The following is a 22,821-nucleotide window of genomic DNA, read 5'->3' as shown; positions in this document are numbered from 1 at the left end:
CAAATTGGAAGAGGAATACTAGCGTTTTATGGAATCTGTAACTCAAAAGCACAGAATGTCAATGAATATGCATAGTCCATAATATGTACAATACATGGACTTTGAATCAAAATTAATACACATATGAAAAAAATTAATACACATATGAGAAATTTCTGAATAAAAGATTAGTTCAATATATTCTTTATCACAAGAGTCCATTGGTAGTTTGTAGTTTTAATGGCATTTATTTACACAGAATAGTTTAAAACCTTTTCTGAAAAGTTTACTAGATGACACATTTAAAGGAGGAGAGTGCAAAGGGTAGATTCAGAAAAATGACTTGACAATATGAAATTATGTCATCATTTGCTACAATTCCAAAGAACGTGCAACTCTGAGCTTTCAACTTAATACGGCCTACACTCTGTGTTGACATTATAAATCTCTGACATCCCAGCAATCTGATAACAGTTACTTGCTCAAGTGAGTTTCAAATGACTTTTACCTCTTTGGGGTTTGTTGAATTTGTTGTTAGAGTTGTCAAATATGTGGCTTCATCATCATTAGAATTTAGCAATCAAAATTTTGTTGTAATGTCATAGTTATGCCAAGATTGTTTGTCAAGCATATAGAAAACAGAGTCTATAGAATATATAATAGGTGGGCACAAATACCCTGGATAAAAAGGTATCCTGTCTTCTGGGACATCATCAGAAAGTATTGTTTTCACAGAAATTATGTCATCATCTTTGTACTTTATTGTTTTTACTGTTTGCTCCTCAAAGTGCATTGGATTTGAATGGCTCTGTGCCAATCTCATGGCTGTTTTTAATTTTCCTTATTGTTACTAGACTGAGTCATGACGCTTACTTGAGCACACTCATTTAGTGTCTTCTTTAAAGCACAATATCAAGGTGTGAGCAAAGGCTGATTCATTCTGATTTTTATTTTCCTGCTTACATGGCCATAACTTGTGCCTACTCACCTAAATAGCCCTTGCTTTTATTTCAACTTTGTCTTGAATACCATTTGGAAGCCATCTATTGTAAAAGATAGACTTGGTCATGTCACCAAACTCATTTAAAGAAATGTCAGTGATAGTTCTCTCTAAACAGCCTAAGGAGGATGAAGAAAAAAAAGTGAGTCACTACAAGGAGAAAGTTTTCCTGTCTCCCCTGCTTTGAAAATAGTCTATGTATTGAGAATAAATGAAAGTTCTCCTGAGATGTCACTGAAATAGTTACTGCTAGTGGTCATAAGCTGACACTTAACATGAGATCAGAGGAAGGCTTCCCCTGACAACAAAGGAAGTGGTGTGCATATCTGTAAAGTCTTCAAGCAAACAACAAGGATGTTCACAGAGCTTCTTTTTATAATTCAGAGGCCCATAATTCATCTGAGAACCAATGATAGGGTAGATCTTTCCTGGCTCTCACATTTGCTGAAATAAAACTTAGTTCATTCCCAGACTAATTTTTTATTGTCTGTTAAAATATTTGACTTTTCAGGCTGGGAATGTACTTAGTGGTAGAGTGCTTGCCTAGTATGCATGAAGCCCTGGGTTCGATTCCTCAGTACCACATACACAGAAAAAGCCAGAAGTGGCTCTGTGGCTTAAGTGATAGAGTGCTAGCCTTGAACAAAAGAAGCTCAGGGACAGTGCCCAGACCCTGAGTTCAAGCCCCAGGGCTGGCAAAATCAAAAAATTGACTATTAGTTTGTTAGTTCAATTGAAAAAATTTTGATAAGCTCTTACATACCATCGAAAGCAGGAATCCGCAAACTTTTTCTCTAAAGAGCCAAAAAACTAAATGTTTTCAGCCTTATCCACAGAATTCAACTCTGCTCTTACAGCCCAGAAATAGCCACAGACAATCCACCAACGATATGTGGAAATGACTGAGTGTGGCCAGGTACCAATAAAATACTACTTTCAAAAAACAAGTGGTGAGCCAGATTTCCTCCCCTGGGCCATAGCATACCAAAGCCTGCTATATTTTTCTATTGATCTAAAGGTTAATGTAGACTACCCTAAAAATAAAAGTTAAAAGCCCCTGCAGGCCTAGCAATAGACAGAAGAGCCACTGTCAAGAAGATGCCAGAACAGAGCAGACACTGGGACTCAGCGCCAGAGACAGACACTTGAGGAAGCAGGAGGAAGGAAGAAGGCTGATTTCCTACCACCTAACGATGAACCCCTTTCTCCCTTCCTACCTATTGGAAAGAGGGTGGAAACTTTACCATAGAGAAGATCGTGTTTCAGATTCATGAAACTCCTACTTGGCTTTTCTAGCTGCCCAGTATAGCCTTCTCCCCACCATCCCCAGTCATGGGTACTGGAATCAAGTCCTCCTCAAATGCTCACAGGCTCTCACCTGCAGAGTACCTGCTGTCGCTCCTGAGAGGTGACACCGGACAGGTTCAATAATAGGAATCCCAGTCCTCATGCCTTCACCAAAGATATCCCCAAGGCCTTTTGCTGCCTGTTCTTTCTTAGGAAGTTTCTGGAGCCCACAGATGGCCTGAGAGTTCTTCTCTGTATAAGGTGACATCAGAACTCCTTGTCGACAAAAGGAGATAGCACAGCTTTGTGGAAGAAAGTTCATGTTGAGGGCACTTCCAGAGTGGCCCGGTTGGGCCCCATTCTGAAGATGGGGAGCCAGGGGGGACTGGGCATGCCTGCCGGAAGTCAACCCTGCTGGAGGCATGAGCCCCTTTCCTTCCCATGCCTCCCCTAAGGTCTTTTTCTTTTTTTCTGGGGGAGATGTTTCTTTTTTTCTTTTAATAAGTTTTTTTAATTGTGAAAATACCATACAGAGGGGTTACAGTTACATGAGCAAGGTAATGAGTACATTTCTTATCAAGCATTGTTGCCTCCTCCTTTGATTTTCCCCTACCATCCCTTCCCTCCCACCTCCTCAACTACATCCCCCACCCCCCCACCCCACCCCTGCTGAAGATGTAAAGTTCATTTTTCGACATAGCATCTTGTACATCTCATGTTGCAATGGGTCCACCTGTATCCCTATTTAAACAATTTGTTTTTTCCCTTCTCCCCTGCCCCCAAATTATACCAACAAATACAGTGAAAACAGGGGTTATACTGTGGGGGAGGAACATACAAAGCAACAAAAAAATTACCTTATAAATACATTAGAAGCAATAGCAAGAAAGAAAAAAACCATGTGTGTCCTTATCTTGCGGTTCATTTCGCCTAACATCATCTTATCTGACCTTTTCTGCTTGACTCATACATATACTAGATATTGCAAATAAAGGAAACCATGGGACCTATGTTTCTTTGGGCCTGGCTTGGAGCAATGTCATTCTTTCTGATGGAGGCATAGAATTCCATTGTGTGTATGTGTGTGTGTGTGTGTGTGTGTACATACATATATATATATATATATATATATATATATATATATATACCACATTTTCTTGATCCATTCATCTACTGAGGGGCAAGGTCTTTTTCTGAGCAGGAACTTATGCTGCAGTTTCTCCTCTTGCTATTCTATTGGTAAATGTCCTAAAGAGGAACTGTTTGCTTTTTACTGAAACACAGAGTTATTGAAGGAGCCAAAATTAATATTTAAAATGAAAATATAAATGAGTCAATATACTAACTCAGCAAAGAGTAGGTGCATCAAGAAACTCTGAAGAAAACTTGAGAAGCAAAATATATAGAGCTCACAAATGGAAGAAGCTAGTTAGAGATAGAGAATTAGAGCAAAGCACTCTTGCTTATACATAAGAATACTTTCCTGAGAGCTGTACTTTTTTTTTCAGTACTGTGTTTGAACTGTGGGCCTCATATTTGCAAGGCAGGTGATCTACCACTGAGCCACGCCCCTTTCCCATAATGGGAAACTTTATACTTGTTATACTACCTATAGCAAGAATTTATATCCAGATCTTTCTGGGAACAAAAACTGAGCATAAGCCAAATGCCAATGATTGACACCTCCTAGATACACTGGAGGCTGAGATCATGGTTCAAAGCTATCCTAGGCAGTAAGTCCATAAGATTCTTATTTCCAATTAATATGCAAAAAATCCAGAAGTAGAGTTGTGGCTCAAATTGTAAAGTACTGTCCGGGAGCAATAAAGATCAGGGACATTGCCTAGGCCCTGAGTTCAAACCCCAGGACCAGCACACAATAAACAGACAAAGAGATTCATGAGTAAAACTGATGAGAAAACCAAGAAACACAAAACATTGCAAGGGACCATTTGGGACTATTTGGACAAGAAATACTGTCTATGGTAAACTTTAGCAGCTGCAAAATTTGTCCAGAGGACAACTGTTCCTCCAAATCTACCTACTGTCTCAAACTCTTCTTTCCAAGGAGAACTTGAAAAGAGAGTAAGAGAGACAGTGGGAAACCCAGTAAGAGAAATCTCAACCTGTCCTCCCTTCATTCTTCTAATTTAAGCTTCTTTGACTAAAATAAGAAAACAGCTATTAAGTTGATGGAGATCAGTGAGATTAAAGTTTCTAACCCATCTCTACTCCCTCCTATTCTTATTTAATATAGTACCACAAATGATCTCTATCCAGCCACCAAGTATGGAATCAAATTACAAACAATAATAATTCTTTAGGAAATGGGAAGACTTGGAAAAAATTATATTAAGTGAAGTAAGCCAGGCCCAAAGAAACATAGGTCCCATGGTTTCCCTTATTTGCAATAATTAGTATATGTCTAGGACAAGCAGAAAATGTCATATGACCATATAAGATGATGCTAAGTGAAATGAATCCCAAGATAGGGACACAAGTGGTTTTATCTTTGTTGCTGTTGTTTTTAATGTATTTGTAATGTACTATGTGATTTTTTGTTTCTTTTATATGTTCTTCCCCCATGGTATAACCCCTGTTTTCACTATACTTGATTCTGGTGCCCTGCGTCTTGTTTATACATTTTTCTAATTTGGGAAGGGAAAGGGAAATAACAAAATGCTGAAATAAAGATACAGGTTGACCCATTGTAACAATGAGATGTACAAGATACTATGTTGAAAATGAACTTTACAACTTGGGTGGAGGGGGGTGGGAGTTGGGGAGGTGGGAAGGGAAAGGATAGTAGGGGAAAAACAAAGGAGGGGGTAACAATGATCAATAGGAAATGTACTCATTACCTTACTCATATAACTGTAACCCCTGTGTACAGTATCTTTACAATAAAAAATATAGTTAATAAATAAAAATTAACAAAATCTTAGCCAAGTGGTTAAAAGGCAGACCATGAAAAATCAAAACTTTCTATATGAAAAAAGAAAAAAGCTATCCTATTTTATTAAATACCAAAAGATATTTTATACAATTGATAAACCTAGGTTTGTAACTCTTTGATGTATATACAAAGTGAAGATTTTAATTCCTTGTTCTTTGTAGATCAGGACTTAAACATATGTTAGAGAAAATACTTAGGCAACACCTTTAGTCAAATATTATTTTGTATCTGCATATGTGATCACTTTTTCTAAAATCTCTAATGATCCCTCAAGTGAAAATGTTTGACTTTAGAATTTTATTCTTGGTAGCGCTGCTTCACATTTATGGACCGAGGGTTTGTGTTCAGGATGGTCAACAATTACGTCAGCATGTTCTCCTCTGGTGAGCTCAAGGTAAGAACCTAGGCTGGAGAGTGTGTTTGAAAAACACCTGCATCATCAATAAGTAAACTGGTATCCAAGTATAAAACACTGACCAAAGACATCACTTCTTTCCTGTATCAGAAAATGATGGCTACACTCAGAAGACATAGCCACAGCCTTTCAAATGCTGTTTATTAAGCTTGTCTCCCAAGTACTTCCTTAATGGAGGATAAAGATGAGCGGAGTGCGTACATTTCACCTCTAGCTCCTGTGGTGAAAGGGCACTCTTTCATGTGCGGTTCCTGCAGATCCTACAGTCTTGGAGGCCCACGGCTGATATGGTTTCTGTACCTGGAATCTGCTTCCCTGAAAACCATTAAGTCCTGGACACAATGCACGGCCCATTTGGGTTGATTATCCTACCCTCTCTGGGTTATGGAGAAGGAACTTTAGAATTCTCCAAGTGTGGTTCCAAGACCACTGAGACAGCGTGAGACATGCTCATACACACATTTGAAGGAAATTTTCAGTTGATCTTCATGAAGTCTTACGTTTGAGAACCATGGAGCCACAGCACAGCACAACTGGAGAAAGTAAGATCAGAAGTGAGCTGGATCAGCAAAGTTCCATGAAGGTTTCTTGGGTTGCAAGTAACAGAAATTGAGTCTAATTGGACCAAAAGTGAATTTATTGGAAGGGTTCTAGGAGTGAATTCCAATGACAGCATCTAGAAAAGCAGGCTTTGAGAGGAACAAGGGACCAAGCCTTTGAGAGCAGAGGCACAGTCATAAATGGTGGGTCGTTTGGCCAGCTTCCTGCTACGACGGCTAGTTAATCAACTGGAGCCATTTGCCTTTTTCACCATTCTGCTTCAGATTCACATTGCATAGTGGCAGTATGTAATCTGCCTGTCTGTATCTCACACCTGCTTCTTAAAGAAGGGAGGCAGAGCACCTGAATTCATAGTTGTTCATTAACCTTTCCTCATTGGAAAGAAGTGAATTCCCCAGGGGAAATCATTGCACTGTGGGGAAAGAAGAACAGATATTTTAAAAGGCCAAAAGTAAAAACAAATGACATTTTTAAGTCTTTTTTGTCATTCTTAGGGACCTATGCATTATTTTAAGTAATATGTACTTTTGACCACTAGAGTTACATGATTACATGCCATTTGGCTTTGAATGTCCAATTCTCTCTCTGAGTATTCCTAGAAAGGATATATTTATATGTACTCCTATGATACACGAAACTTACAAAATGTTGTTTCAATATTGCAGTAGATTGAAGTTCTATATCTTTCTAAAGATCAAACTAAATGTTCTCCATGAATAATACTTCACATACACAATTCACTTATACACCTGCTCACTTGGATGTACAATAGGTTAGGTCATACACTGCCTTTGTTTGAAATGGCAATATTTTACAAGCATCCAAGTAAACACATGAGTTTTGTGAGCTGATATTAGTAAAGATAGTAATGAAAATCTAATTTAGTTGTAAAGAATGAGGACAGAGTAGACGTGAGAACCAAAACCAGAGCAGAAATGAAGGTGTTGCTTGTACTGGGAACACACACAGCTCACACACATGTGTTAAGGCCACCTCAGACCAGATCAGACTCCATTTTTCACTGTCCAACGCCAAACATTATTGAAACAACAGAGAGTCTTACATGAGTCGGGACGAGAGGAGAATTCAATAATTTATTGAAATCAAGCGGCATGTCAGGTTTCATGCCATTTTACAGCCGCTACATCGCTCTTTCACTGAACTCCACACATGCACTGCTCATTGTAGCTTTCTGCCTGTTTAATTCAAATGTCATTATAGAGAAAATTCTGTACCTGTCATTCAGAAGGACTTTTCTCACCCCTCATGAATGACCAATCCCTGAAGACACAGAGTCTGACTGCAATACCCCCCTTAGAGAGGGCAGATGACTTTAGACAGAACAATTACTTGGTGGTCACAAAATTAACTACCCTTCTTGAGAGCTCACATTCAAGTGCAGATTTTTCTGTTTGTATTTGATCCACTTCCTTGATGTATAAAAAATAGTCACTCAGTTTGACTCTCTTTCAGACTTTATGCCAATATAAGTTTGATTTTCTTCAAGAAGTGTGCCAACATGAGCACTTCATTCCTCTGTGTCTTCCCATAAGATCTGCATACATTCCAGGTAAGGTTCCCTCAGTTCCTCTAAATCCAGCACTTTGCAGTTACTGCTTTGCTTTATCCTCAACCTTAGTTTTATCCAAAGAGCCGAGTGATCTGGTTACAGTGCAAAAAAAAAAAAAATGTTGGCAAATAGTTGACAAGAAACAACTCTTTTCTTCTCAATTATTGTAGCTTCTTCCCTTGCCATCGAAGAAGAGTCAATCGAATTACAAACCTGAGGACTGGAAATCAGACTTTGAACTTGTCTTTCACCTAACTAGGTCCAAAACATAGCTCTCTATTGAAAATTATGGAAAGAAAAATAACAATACTTTGCGCATAGAATGTCATTTGAATGTCACTGTATGTAGTTATGTTAAGATAAAATTTTACAGAGAAAATTAATGTGTTGGAAAGAAGGGAAACGCAGCATTATAAAGCAGTGCTAGGCCAGAGAAGGGAAGAGATTGGGTGCACAGTGAAGAATAGTTTGGATTTTGCTTACATAAAGAGTCTATAGGAATATTCTAATTTTCCCAATTGAAAACATTTTTGCATGTGCATAGTATGCATGCTATATTTGTGTGATATGTGTACTTCGTAGTTTGTGGTATGTGGTGTGTGTGTGATGTATTTGGTGTATATTTTGTGTGGTGTATGTGAGGTACGTGTAGTCTGTGTTGTTATGTGCTGTGTATGGTGTGTATATAATGTATGGTATGTGTGTATAGTGTATGGTGATTGCATAATGTGTGTTTGTGGTGTGGTGTGTGTATGTGTGTATAAAATCATGGTAGAAAATGAGTACATTCATTTAAATACCAGATTAACCAAACATGAAGACACAAGAGAATCTTCTGATTGAAGAACTTGAAATGCTTTGCTTCTCAGCAGCAAGTAATCTATTCCCAAGCTGCAATACTGATATTCGCCAAGCAGAGCCCAAGATGATAGTGTACTTAAACCTAATATAGCTTTACTGATATTATAGAAGGAAAATTACATTATCAAGCCCATAAATGTTTTGGCACATAAACTGTAATTATAATCAATATACATTAGCCCGTTCTTTTTCTAATAATATGAAGCACACTGAACAGAAGAAAGGGTCAAAATAATAGCATTTTTCATTTCTTGGTATCATTTTCACTTATGTTCCCCTCATACTGGGATTTGAACTCAGGACTTCATGCTTACTATGCAAGTGTTCCACCACTTGATCCAATTCCCCCAGCTCTTTTTGCTTTCATTATAAGGACTCATTTGTCCCGGGACGATCCTGGGACCATGTTCCTCCTACCTGTTCCCTTTTCTTAAGTAGAATGAGAAGCATGTTCCCAGTAACTTTTGGTCTCTTCCGGCCATGACAATGATCCTCCAAATCTCTATATCCTGAGTAGCTTGGATTACAGGTGTGCATTAGTGTACCCAAATTAGATGCTTAATTTTTTTAAGCTGGGGTATAACCGTGATAGAACACTTGCTAAGCATGATGAGGCTCTGGGTTCCAGCTACAACACTGCAGATTTTTGTGTTTTTATTTTATACATTAGTGTGAAATTATTACTGGTTACCTAACCTGGCTAAGATGTACACAGACATTTTGGAGGAGCAAACTCCTTTTTAAGCCTGATACTGTAAATAGTAACTGTATACACAAATTATTGATGAGAAAATAGGCATTCAAATAGACTAGCAATTCAAATAACTCTATTCATAGCATGAAATTAGCAACTAACATGTTCTCCTTGAAAAAGCTGTACTGAAAAGACTCACTTGTAATTTTTTAATGCGTTGAATTTTTCAGGATATATTACACATAGCTAGTATATAGATATACACCCATGCACATATGTATCTGACTGTGTACATATATGAACTTTTTGTTTATTTGTATTAACTCTAGATCCTGTGACACCTTCAGAATCAATTCAGGAGTTACATGCCTCAGGTAATTATCTTATCTCAAAAAGCATCAATAGAGCTGGCTCAGTGGGTAAAGCACCTGTCTAGTAAGCAGGAGAACCAGAATTCAAATCCTATTGCCAATAATGCACCAATAATCACATCTTATATCAATTAGTATGAATACTATAGATTTCAGGCTTCAAGTAGTAATAAAAGCTTTTTAATGCTGTGTAAGTAAGGTTATTCAAAAAATTGTCTTTTGGGGCTGTGAAGGTGGCTCAGCGATAGAGCACTCGCTTTGCATGCATGAGGCCCTGGGTTCGATTCCTCAGCACCACAGAAGCAGAAAAGGCCAGAAATGGTGCTATGGCTCAAGTGGTAGAACGCTAGCCTTGAGCTGAAGAGTTGAGGAACAGTGTTCAGGCCCCACGACTGACAAAAAAAGTTATCTTTTCCTTTGTTATGGATAATTTGACCATATTCTAACTTTAATTCTTTTATACTTTATACTCCAGAGGGAAAATTATTTTTCAGCTTCCCAGTCCATCTGAAATTTCTTAGTGTTTATTATTAATAATATATATAGTTATATTGAACAAGCAGGTGCATGTTGTGTACATTGTATATATGGTATTTTACACTACATTATTACTAACTATGGTTACTGTGTCATATATCGATCTCCATAATTTATCCACCTTATTACTGAAAGTTGCACCCTTCACCAAAATCCCATTGGTCGTATACGTACCACACGCACAATAAAGGGCAACTACTTTTCTATACTCTGCTTGTACGAGCTCAGCCTTTGCAAATTCCACTCATACATGAGAGACAGCATGCATAGTATTTTCTTAATCTTCACTTAGCATGTTCTCTGGTTTTATTCATGTTCTTGAGAATGGTGGCTTTGCCCTTTTTCTAAACAGTGAACAATACTACCATGTATGTTTTCTCATTCACTCACCTGTGGATGGTTGTTTAGGTTATTTTTATCACCTATCTACTGTAACTAAATCTCCAAACATTGGAACACAGAAGTTTGTACCTTGCCTTCACTGTCTTACCTGCTCCCTTATGTATCTGTACTTACAAACTCTTAGCTTCCTTAAAAGCTCCGCCCACTATTTCCCTCCTGTAATATTCACTGCTTCTTATCAACGACATGCAGTGATTTTTTCCCCACCCCATGTAATGCTGTAAACATGGTCTTTTTAGGGAATGTAGCCATTGATAAAATATACTAGCTTGTATTCATATTTCTGTTTCCAGACTCAATGTTCTCCTGTATTGTCAAACACAACCAAAGGGGACAAGTGGTCTCTTTTCTGTACCAAGGCTGCATTTTTGAATCACTCTTTCTGGTGGGAAGGGTTGATAGGAGTTGTCTGATTTTTTTCTATTGCAATTCTAAAGTGATTGCTTCATTTGCGGAAACCTAATTCCTTTCCTTACAAAGACATGCCCGAATATTCAGTCACCAATGAATTTTGCCGCAAACACTTCTTAATTGGAATTCTGCTTCGAGAAGTTGGCTTTGCCCTGCAGGAAGACCAAGACGTCAGGCACTTAGCTTTAGCTGTCCTCAAAAATCTGATGGCTAAGCATTCATTTGATGATCGATACAGAGAACCAGTAAGTGATTTTCATTTCTGCCTGCCCTAAGCACTGTTCAGTGGCTCACTGCAGTCAGTGCAAATAAACCTGATAAGCTTATGGATTTTCACGTGAATCATTTCTTTTGGCTACCTTGTTCATGTAGAGAAAACAGGCCCAGATTGCAAGTCTGTACATGCCTCTGTATGGCATGCTTCTGGACAACATGCCCAGGATTTACCTAAAGGACCTGTATCCTTTTACGATCAACACATCCAATCAGGTATGTTGGCATCACTAAAATCTCTGTATTTAATAAAGAATTTATCTCTTCTCTTTATGTGTGTGCCCTGGCTAACTATATCTTCCCATCTGTGAGCAAGCTAGGAAGAAAACAGCACTTGATATGAGGTATAACAGCAACGACCACTCCAGACTTGCCCCTGGTCCTACTTTTCAGCCTTGCATTTCTGTTTGCCTCATTCTCACCTTCCCCTTCCAATTCTTTACAGCTGCATATAGGCATCTCAGCCTTTGGCTCAGGGTACATATTTTCCCTGCCTTTTTCCCTGATGTTTTTATACCATAAGGATTCTGTGTAGCCAAGTGCCTTACTTCTAGACACAGACCCAAAGTGGCCTATTATTCATTACCCTCCTCTTTTGAGCCATTGCAGTAATTCCATAGCAGCCTTCCAGAGAGCCATTAACCCATATGACAGCTAGACGGTGAACATACTTCTGAATCTGGAGATAGTATAAATAGAACCACTGGAAATTTAGGGCCACATGGTTTGGAATTTTTCTTTTTTTTTTAGTAGGAAACCATGTTTAGCTTGCAGTAATCTAAACAATCAATAAATTATCCAATTCCTCCAGCCGCTATTTCTTTATTTATAAAATGGGATTTTAAAATGCCAACATTACAAAGTCTATGTGAGGATAAAGTTGCACAACAGAAATAATTACCATAGAGCCCACCATGTAATAAGTAATTAAAATGGTATGCATAAGGTCGTCCAGATAACGTATAGAAAATAATCCCTAACTCAGTCAGTATTTATTCCAGCCATTTAGTCTATATCTAAAAGATTGCTTCTACTATATTGATTTTAAAAAATGCATAAGAAAATTGTTGCAACTAAGTACTATTTTGAGTATATTCATTTTCACTGCCTTCTTTGGCAGAAAACCTTAGCTAGAAAATAAAAGATTTAACTTAAAATATGATCAGATTGAATGTGTAATAAGAAGGCCCAGGTGAGCATACAAGGCTGAAATATCCTGACTCCCGTTCATCTCTTCTATACTTGAATACAGGGCTCTAGAGATGACCTAAGTACCAATGGAGGCTTTCAAACCCAGACATCTATGAAGCATGCAACATCTGTGGATACATCATTTTCTAAAGATGTCTTAAATTCCATAGCAGGTACCCAAGAAGTCTGAGAACACTTGTCTTTCACAATCATCCATGTTCATGTTGAATGTAAATGCACTTTACACACAAGCCATACATAACTCAAGTGCATAATACATCTGCCAAAGCATACTATGGTTAAACAACTGGCATCTATTTTATATATATATATATATATATGTATGTATAAATGTAGATATATATATATCTTTGAATGCCATCCAATGACTTTGTCTAGTAAGTGTTCATTTCTACTTGGCTTAAGCCAAATGTTCTGCTCAGATGTTATCAAATTACTTCATCCTGCAAAGTCTTTTAACTTAGCATTGCATTCAGCCTTTTAAAATATAATAGCTCAACAGTTTCGAAGATTATTTTTAAGAACTGTGTAGAAAGTGTCATTTTAATTTCTCAAGAACTGTCAAAAATTGAACACTCTTTCCTCAGAATTATCTTTATAAGCTTTTATTAAAGCATTTTAAAAAATCAAGAACTCTCTTTGTATTTACAAAAGCTTTTGACAGATCAAAGCAATGAGCTTTATTTATTACCACTTATAAAGGTTTTTAATTTTTCTCCATTCTTAGTGAGCTCTATAATACTTTAAATGTTGCATATCTTTTTGTTTTGGTTATTGTTGTTTTGTACTGTGGTTTAAATTCAAGTCTTCTGCTCTCGTTTGGCATTTTTGCTCAAGCCTGGAACACTAGTCCTTAAGCAACACAGCTCTACTTCTAGCTTTTTGCTGATTAATTGAGATAAAACTCTCATGGGCTTTTCTATCTGGTCTGGCTTCACACCATGATCCTCAGATCTCAGCCCCCTGAGTAGCTAGGATTACAAGTGTGAGCCACTGAGTCCTGGCTAAAATGTCGCATAGCTTTGCTGCCAATCCCAGACAAGGTTTCATAACACAGTGCCCACATCAACACTCATACATCTTTTTGGTTCACCATAGTAGCTTATTTGGTTTTGGTACCCATCCATCTCATTGCCATTCGTGTGCTGTGGCTTGTGTTTGCAGCATTTTCATCCATAGCTATTTCTACAGTAAACCACGCTGATTCCAGAGCATCGTTAGCAAGTCTTGACTCCAACCCAAGCACCAATGAGAAGAGCAGTGACAAGATGGATAACTGTGAGAAGGTACCGCTTCCCTTCCCAGCCTGCTCATCTTCAGAACCACCAGCCAGACATCCTCCAGCCTCACTGGGTCTTCATGGGCTTTCTATTTCTCAGATCCCCAGGCCTTTGTCTCTGATTGGGTCAACACTTCGATTTGACAAGTTAGATCAAGCAGAAACCAGGAGTCTTCTTATGTGTTTTCTCCACATTATGAAAACAATTTCAGATGGTAATGAGAACTGGCTCAAATTCAATTTACAATGAGGGAAAGAAAATTCTGCATTTCCAAGGTCCTCATGGAATATGTCGTTTCCTTCTAGAGACACTGATTGCGTACTGGCAGAGAGCACCCAGCCCAGAGGTGTCAGACTTCTTCAGCATCCTAGAGTAAGTTTGACAGCACTTCCCTGAATCTTTCCAATAGTTCTTTGTCCATCATTGGCTCAAGAATTGCTATGGCAGTGGGTACTGATAGTTCACACCTGTAATGACAGCTATTCAGAAGTCTGAGCTCTAGGGATTGAGGTTTGAAGCTACCCTGGGTAGAAAAGTCCAATTAACCCCCAAAAAGCTGAAAGTAGAACCATGGCTCAAGCCATGGTTTTCGCTCAGCCTTGAGTGAAAAAACGAACTGAAATTGAGAAACCCTGAGTTCAGACTTCAGCACCAGCACACACAAAAAAGGAGAATCTCTATGGCAAATTATCAATCAGTAATGATTCACAAGATATGTAAAGAGATTTTTAATACTTTTTTCAATGTAATTAGATAAAGTTATGTATTTTTTAAAAAGAGAAATGTAAATAATTAGCATGTAACTTTTTCTTTCCTTTCTAGTGTTTGTCTTCAAAATTTCAGATACCTAGGAAAACGCAATATAATAAGGTATTCTTTTATATTCTAAACAGTTGATATGGTCTTTTTAAAAGCACTATGAAGGGTGGGCACTGGCAGCTTATGCTTGTAATCTTAGCTACTCAAGAAATTGTGGTTTGAAGTATTGAGATTCAAAACCAACTAAGGCAGAAAGTCAGAGAGTTTCCATATCCAATTTGCCAGCAAATGACCATACTGGAAGTGAGGTTCAAGTAGTTGAAACCAACCAAGCAAGTCCAAGGCACTGAGTTTAAAGAACTGACATACACTAATGGGTCAGGTTACACTTAGAAGTATCTACTAGGAATAACAGTATAAAATGAGGACTGTTAGGTATTATTTACATTAGACATAAAGGCAGAAGTTTGAAGATTGCCCAGTACTCACAGAATATTGATGTTCAATAGAATATTGAATGTTCATAGAATAAAAGCACCAAAACATACTTTTTAAAGAAGGAATCGCATTTCATGTGCTGTCTGAACCATGACGTGCAATTACTTATAGATCTGGAATGTGGAAAATGCCTACTTAAGAAAATATTTCCTATAAAAATGAAAATAAGAGTTAATCTGGAATAATTTATTCTGTCACTATTTTCCCACAAAGACAAGAAAGTCCACAGCACCCCATTCTTTTATTTCCAGAAGAAATTGAAATTTGACTTTTTACTAAGTCACCGCTTATAAAATATTTCATTCTTGAGGAATTCCTTTGCCAGTTGACAATGTATGTGGCTTTAGCTATAAATTGTAAATTCGAGTTGTGACTAAAGCTTCAGCTTTCCTTACAGGAAAATAGCTGCTGCATTTAAATTTGTGCAGTCAACCCAGAGCAATGGAACCCTGAAAGGATCCAACCCTTCCTGCCAGACATCGGGACTGTTGTCACAATGGTAAGGGAATGTTTGCTTGGTATTAAGTGTGTGCATGTGTGCGTGTGTGTGTACATGTGTGTTTGTGTGTTCAGGTATATGTGAGATGTGAAGAGTGGATATACAGATCATTCTCCTCTCCTCCTCCTCCTCCTCCTCCTCCTCCTCTTTCAACTTTTCCCTGCCTTCCTCCCTCTGTCTCCCTATTTCTCTTTCCTCTCTTTCTCCTTCTTTTCTTCCCCTTGTCTCTGTCTTCCTCCTTTCCTCTTTCTTTCTCTCTCTTTCACATACACACATTTCAGAACAACTGAAATTGCAAGTCACTTCTGAAGAAACCTAAAACTTACAATACTTCACTAGCTTATAAAACCAAAAATCCAGGGATTGTGTCTCAATGCTGTGCATGTGGAGCTCAGGGCCTTGCATAGAAGAAGCAGTAATAAGTATTTAGATTTGACTGAAGCTGAAAGGTACACATAAATGCTTTTTCTAACACTTACGAATCTCCTAGCAACAAACCAAAATTTGAGTTCATGTCTCTATATTCTTCTCAGTAATTATAATATTTTAGGAATAATCTTTTTTTTTTGGTCCGGTCATGGGGCCTGAACTCTGGGCCTGGGCGCTGTCCCTCAGCTCTTCAGCTCAAGGCTAGCGTTCTACCACTTGAGGCACATCGCGACTCCCGGCTTTTTTCTTTTTGCTTATGTGATGCTGAGGAATCGAACCCAGGGCCTCATGCACGCAAGGCAAGCACTCTACCACTGAGCCACCTTCCCAGCCCCAATATTTTAGGAATAATCTTAAAGCTAAACTTGTTTCCTCAAGGGTCAAAAGTAATGAGGAAACTCTCTGTAGAATTCCCAGTCATGAGGCCTGTGGCCATCCTTGACTAGCCTGCCGACTGAGAAACGTTTGTCCTGGAATTCTACCTCAGAGCTCCCCTGGGACTAATAAATAAGAATTGTTTGCTCAAATTTTCCCCAGTTTGAATTATTCTTCTCAGAGCCAGTATAATAGTATACAATATGAATAGTTTAGAACGTTCAAGAAAGAAATGTGTGCATGGCATAGTCAATAAATCATAGAATACATGTTACCTCCATCCTGAGGAACCTTTTGACGTTGACCTCTGGTGAGGAAGTAATTTTTTTAATGGGATGGGTATGTTTTCCAAATAGCAATAGGAGGAAGGACAGTGAAAAAATGCTTTTCATGTATAAGAATAATAGCTACCCTCCTATAGTCACTGCAGCCCGTGGATGTTTTGCGGGCTCCATTTCAGATTCCTCTAAAATGGGTGGAGGTGTCTTGCTCCTGCTCACCCCATTTCCTGGAAATCAGGGTTTTTTTCTTCATGAGTTCCAGGGTGACAAAAATCTAAAACCCTAGAGGAGTAATGAAAAGTCCCAAAAGTCAATCCCTAATGCCAGAAGCTGTATTGCTTGTGGTTTAAGGAAGAGTGCAAACTTGCTGGGCTACTGAAAGGCAAAGTCAGATCTCCTAGGCTGCTCCAGACACTTTGATGTAGCCAGAACAAAAGAGGCTCAGGAATGTGACAGGGAAAGCTGTAGCCTCTTTTTCAGATGTGCTTCTTAAGAGCATCGCCATCAGCTGCTTTCTTCATAGAAGTGTGTTTATGAATGATTTATATGTAAGCAAATGCCCTCAAAATCACCAATCTGTACCTTGCTGGAAGAGTAAACAAGAATTTCTTACTCCATAAGGACATTGGCTGATTTTCCATCATGAGGCATTGAAGGAAGGCATTGTGGGCCATTATCAGTATCCTTGGAGAAAATCAATTAGGGGGACAGAGGACACCCCAATACCTACCTTTGTCACAATGATCATACATCTGTTCCCTTGGATTTGGCCAAGCTGATGATAACCACATTCGGTGTCCAAGACAAAGAGAGAGAGGTGCAAGGTTGTTTTAAGCCAGATTTTACATTTCACCTCTTTAAAAAACAAAATTGACATGTCCCCCAGTTGCCTTCCTGATAGGCCAATAGCTAATTCAACATAGGTCAGAGCTATATAGTATTATAATTTAAACATCTACCAACTGCCTTTATGATAGGCCAATAACTAATTCAACACCAATGAAATACTGTGATTCATTAAGTAATAATGAATTGTGAACAGATTTAATTTGAATGACTGCTATTCTATTACCCTTCTGATTGTTACTACACTAGTGTTAGTGCTAAGTAAATATATCCAAGTATTTGAAAGTATCTTTCATTCTATTAACCTATAATTAATGCTTTTAAAGAGTCTGTGCAATTTTTTATATTTGATTTAGCTTAGAATATTTAGTCAAAGTTTCTTCAAATAACATGAACCTTTATTCTTTCTTAATTTCCAGGATGCATACCACATCCGGTCATGAAGGGCATAAACAGCACAGATCACAAACCTTACCTATAATTCGAGGCAAAAATGCTCTTTCCAACCCCAAACTTTTGCAGATGTTAGACAATACCATGACCAGTAAGTAAACCAGAAATAATAAGAACATGATGGTTACTCATCGTTTTCTGGGTATGAGCAGGACATAAAATGCATTACAATGCTTCAGAAATAGAAAGAACATTGGGCCAGGAAAAGCATTGTTCTCAAGTTTGTTGACACCCTGGAAATGTTTCTTGAGAGTCAACGATCTCCAGGGGACAGCTGGGAGAAATGCAGAGCCCTTGTGAGGAAGGAAAGAGGAAAGGAAAACCTCTCCCGCAGTGGACTCAGTAGCTTCTCTGGAAACAAGTGTTGTGTGAGGGGGTGCAGGCCTGACTCAACCAAGGTACTACCATTCATTCTGCAAGAAAGGAACATTTTCCATGTCCCAGAATCAGAAAGCTTGGCATTGAATCCAGATGCTGATGTGCTAGCTTATCCATGGGAAAGAAACAGAATCTGGCATTGCATAGCTTGCCAATGTAGCAATCGTGGGTATGTGGCCCTCCGTGGCTTGTTAGATGCTATCTGCTCTAACCTATAAACACATGGTGTGCCTTCTTAAGGGAGAGTTTGTGTAGACTGTCCACTGAAACTGTGTGTTTTACCTGTAAACCCAGAAGCATAAGCCTTTGATATCCCTGTGGATAGTTGCATTAATAGAAAAAGAACTAAGAAATAATGGTAACACTGCAACTGACATATGCAAAGCAACCACCTGCTAAAGACTTTGCTATTTTTTCATTCTGCCAACAAGGAAATTAAATGAACAGAAGCACTTTGGTTTAATCAATGATTGATCAAAGTATCAGTACACATAGAATGTATTATAGTAGAATAAAATCCTTTGTAAGTTACCAGGAAATTAGTTGGCATTTGTTCATTGTTTTATGATTCATTTTCCAGGCAACTCCAATGAAATCGACATTGTGCACCACGTGGACACCGAGGCCAATATTGCCACCGAGGTTTGCCTTACAATCCTAGACCTGCTCACCCTCTTCACCCAGGTCCACCAGGTGAGTAGGAGCTGAACCGTTCCTGTGAACTGCAGCATCAGAAGTAGAAACTGTGGTGTGATTGCAAAGCATCGGTTTCAGAGGATTGATGAAATCAAGCAACCTGAAGTAAATTAACTTTCACATCTGTGGGAAACATTTTAGAGATGAGATTCAGGTTTCATCACAAGTCAATTAGTGCTTCTTCACCTATGTGCTTTACTGAAATCAAAGACTATTCTTGCTGTGTGCTGGTGGCTCACACTTGTAATCCGGGCTACTCAAGAGGCTGAGATCTAAGGATCACTGTTCAAAACCAGCCAGGGCAGACAAATTTGAGATACTCATCTTCAGTTAACCATCCAAAATCCAGTGGTGGTAGAGGGTTTTGAATGATGAAACCAAGCCAGAGTAGGAAACAGACTTCAAACACACACGCAGGCGCAGGCGCTCATGCACACACACACACACACACACACACACACACGCAAACTTACACACAATCCTAATTTCTCTTACTTTATTTTCAGGTATGCTGGACTGAATAAGAACATGACTCTATTTTCCAGTAGAAAATGGAAAGACACATGAGACTATATGTTAAATTTACTAATAGATTGTTAAAAAATCAAATTCACTGCCAGCCTCCAGTGGCTTATGCCTGTAATCCTAGCTACTCAGGAGACTGAGATCTGAGGATTACCATTCAAAGCCAGCCCAGTCAGGAAAGTCCATGAGACTCTTATCTCCACTAACTCCCCAAAAGACCAGAAGTGGAGCTGTGGCTCAAATGATAAAGTGCAACCTTGTGCAAAAGCTCAGGGACACCACCCAGTCCTTGAGTTCAAGCTCCAGAACTGACACAAAGAAAAATCAAATTTACTAACTTTGAACACTTTTGTCTGCTTATTTGTATGTATATACCTTTGATGGAGTGATTTCATGTAATAAAATACGAATCATATACTTTAAAAATGAACAATGTATTATCTACTTCGGTAATGCTATCAAAAGCATCTGTAGCACAACCAAACAAACCTACAATAAGGAATGAGCCAGGAGAGTTGACTCATGGTGCCGAGAGCCCTTGTTTTCTAGATGAAAACTCAACACAGCTGTAGAAAGGGCACAGCTATATTTTAGTTTTTTATTGCTCACTGGGTATGTGGCTCCAATGTGACCCAGTACCTACCAACCCCACTTATCGGTGACTCCATCCTCCAGTTCTCTCCTAAGCTCATTCCACTTACCCTCTACCAGCTACTCTTGTCTCTCAACCTTGAACTCAAGTTTCTTTCCAACCTGAGGTTGATGTAATATCTGCCCTCCATCTTCAGACATGGCTCCTGGATCTCTCTAAGGCCAATTCCTTCTATATAAGTGGAGTCATTCGGTACATCCCATTTTGTGTTGGGTTTCAGTCCATCTGACCACTTTATCAAAGCAGTCCACGCCCATACCAATTTCTTCCCAGTGCAGCATCGTACTCTATTATGTGATTTGCTTTGCTCAGTCAGCCCTATGTAAGTTTCACTGGGAATGTGGACCTTCTTTTGTTACAGCATTTTTTCCAGCACCCTTGATTGTACCATATTATAGGTTTCCAATAAATATTTCTGAGGGAATGTTGTCTTTCACTTGTTCTAAATAACATGAAAATGCTGATTTCCAGAGACAGCTCCAGCAATCGGAATGTCAAAATTCACTTGTGAAAAGGGTCTTCGACACCTACATGCTCTTTTTCCAAGTCAACCAGTCGGCTGCAGCGCTGAAGCACGTGTTTGCCTCTTTGAGACTGTTTGTATGCAAGGTGAGACCCTTCTGCCCCTGTGAAAATGCAGTTAAAAATGCTAGTCAAGGTTCAGCAGGTTGCATCTCCTCAAGTGGGCAAGAGTACAGGTTTGCTTTGGGGGGTTTTTGTTTGTTTTTCCTTTTTCGTTTTACTACATGGTTCCTGATCTCAAAATGAGTTGACTTTCTGACTCTATGGATAATAAAAGGAAATAAAATTAGAATCTGATCATTAATCCTTTGGATTCTCAGTTTTTTAAAATTTATTGTAAAGGTGATGAACAGAGGGTTTACAGTTACATTAGTAAGGTAAGCAGTGTTAGTAAGCAGTGTTACCCCCTCCCTCATTTTCACCCACTTACCACTCCCTTCTCTCCTTCCCCCCAAGTTGTAAAGTTCATTTCCAACATAGTGTCTAGTGAGTATTGTTGCATTAGTTCATCCTTTGCCCTGCTGTTTCTGTGATTAATTTTCCCTTCCATGGATCAGATGAGCTTATATACAAGACCAAGGGTATAGAAAACTAAAACAGACAGAAAAAATAGAAATAACTACACAGAGAACATAATTAGAACCTCTTGTTTCCAATTCTTGGAGTTCATGTTGATATGCTTCATTATATATGGTCCGATCAACTTGGTGATTGGGCTATTGCAATGTCCTGCTAAGAATATCATAGACATATTCAAGTTATGAGGACTACCATGAAACTTAAATTTCTTTGGGCTTGCTTCACTTAATATAATTTTTTCCAGGTCTTTCCATTTCCTTACAAATGCGACAATGTCATTCTTTCTGATGGAAGCTTTGAACTCCATTGTGTATATACACCACATCTTCTTGACCCATTCATCTACTGAGAGGCATCTGGGTTGGTTCCATATCTTAGCTGTGAACATGCTGCAGTGAACATGGTTGAGCTGGTAGCTTTAGTATGGCCTTGTTTGTGGCCATTTGGGTAAATGGCCAGGAGTGGAATTGCTGGGTCATAGGGGAGCTCTATGTTTAGTCTTCTGGGGAACCTCCACACTGCTTTCCAGAGTGGTTGAATGAGTTTACACTCCCACCAACAGTGGGAGCATTCCCTTTTGGCCACATCCCTGCCAGCATCTGTTATTAGATTTATTGATAATGGCCATTCTAAAACTTAGGTAATATTTGTACCTTCAAATCTACCTACATTAAGTGTAAGGTTCTACATTAGAGTAGTCATATCTACCACCTCTGAACACAAACTGTGAATAACACCTGGACTTGAACAATGTCAGGTGAATAGAGGACATTGAGAGGCCCTCATTCAGATATTTTTGTATTGCCATCAGTTATGGATGAAAGGGGAGAGAATTATTTCTAGGAAGGAAAAAGAATACTAAACCTAGATTTTAACATCATCAGCCCTCACAAATGGAGAAAGAGTAATTTTTGGAATATGCGAAACAGAGCAAAATGAGGGAACATTCACTCCACCCATTCCTACATTTCTCCAGTTTCCTTCAGCCTTCTTCCAAGGCCCTGCCGACCTCTGTGGATCTTTCTGCTATGAAGTCCTCAAATGCTGTAACCACAGGTCACGCTCAACTCAGACTGAAGCTTCAGCCCTTTTATACTTCTTCATGAGGAAGAATTTTGAATTTAACAAACAGAAGTCAATTGTCAGGTCCCATTTACAAGTAAGTGCTACCAGTGGTTATTAATGCTATTGTTGAAACTGCTGATTGGTTTGAGCAGCAGTTAAAGCCCCAGGTCCTCCAGTTACCAACTCCTCTACCAGACTCCTCCTGAAGAGTGCCCATCACACTCATCGCCTACCTATAGGAGCGTACTGCCGAACACAGGTCAGTAGGGCCCCTCATATCTCCACTTGTAATTTTTTTCCTTCTTCCAGAAATAAAATCTCACAGAACAGACACTTAGTCCAAACATGGCTAACCCTAGGAGTCCAGGTCCCGCCACATTCCAAAAGCACACATTGCTTTCTCCAAGCTGGCCAGATTCTTACAGCCTTCCTTAGGTTTTTACTGTTAAGTTATG

At 38.8% G+C, this 22,821-nt stretch overlaps 1 protein-coding gene across 5 annotated transcripts in view; it reads left to right on the top strand.

Annotated features, from left to right (window-relative positions):
• Dock10 (dedicator of cytokinesis 10) overlaps positions 1-22,821 on the top strand; it is a 165,606-nt gene that overhangs the window by 114,037 nt on the left and 28,748 nt on the right. For 4 of the 5 annotated variants that reach the window (XM_013009058.1, XM_013009068.1, XM_013009050.1 and 1 more), the window contains exons 29-43: positions 5,533-5,616; positions 7,672-7,768; positions 9,653-9,697; positions 11,114-11,289; positions 11,417-11,533; positions 12,570-12,681; positions 13,694-13,815; positions 13,909-14,023; positions 14,115-14,181; positions 14,632-14,679; positions 15,464-15,565; positions 17,916-18,040; positions 18,908-19,020; positions 20,672-20,809; positions 22,278-22,460. In XM_013009058.1, coding sequence (XP_012864512.1) covers positions 5,533-5,616; positions 7,672-7,768; positions 9,653-9,697; positions 11,114-11,289; positions 11,417-11,533; positions 12,570-12,681; positions 13,694-13,815; positions 13,909-14,023; positions 14,115-14,181; positions 14,632-14,679; positions 15,464-15,565; positions 17,916-18,040; positions 18,908-19,020; positions 20,672-20,809; positions 22,278-22,460 — 1,644 coding nt within the window. The remainder of the gene's footprint in view (positions 1-5,532; positions 5,617-7,671; positions 7,769-9,652; positions 9,698-11,113; positions 11,290-11,416; positions 11,534-12,569; positions 12,682-13,693; positions 13,816-13,908; positions 14,024-14,114; positions 14,182-14,631; positions 14,680-15,463; positions 15,566-17,915; positions 18,041-18,907; positions 19,021-20,671; positions 20,810-22,277; positions 22,461-22,821) is intronic. The other variant, XM_013009078.1, reaches the window with a different exon arrangement.

The sequence above is a fragment of the Dipodomys ordii genome, unplaced genomic scaffold, assembly GCF_000151885.1.
Source record: "Dipodomys ordii isolate 6190 unplaced genomic scaffold, Dord_2.0 Scaffold1, whole genome shotgun sequence".
NCBI lineage: Eukaryota > Metazoa > Chordata > Mammalia > Rodentia > Heteromyidae > Dipodomys > Dipodomys ordii.
The sequence above is the reverse complement of the archived record's forward strand: the minus strand, read 5'-3'. Positions and strand labels throughout refer to the sequence as shown.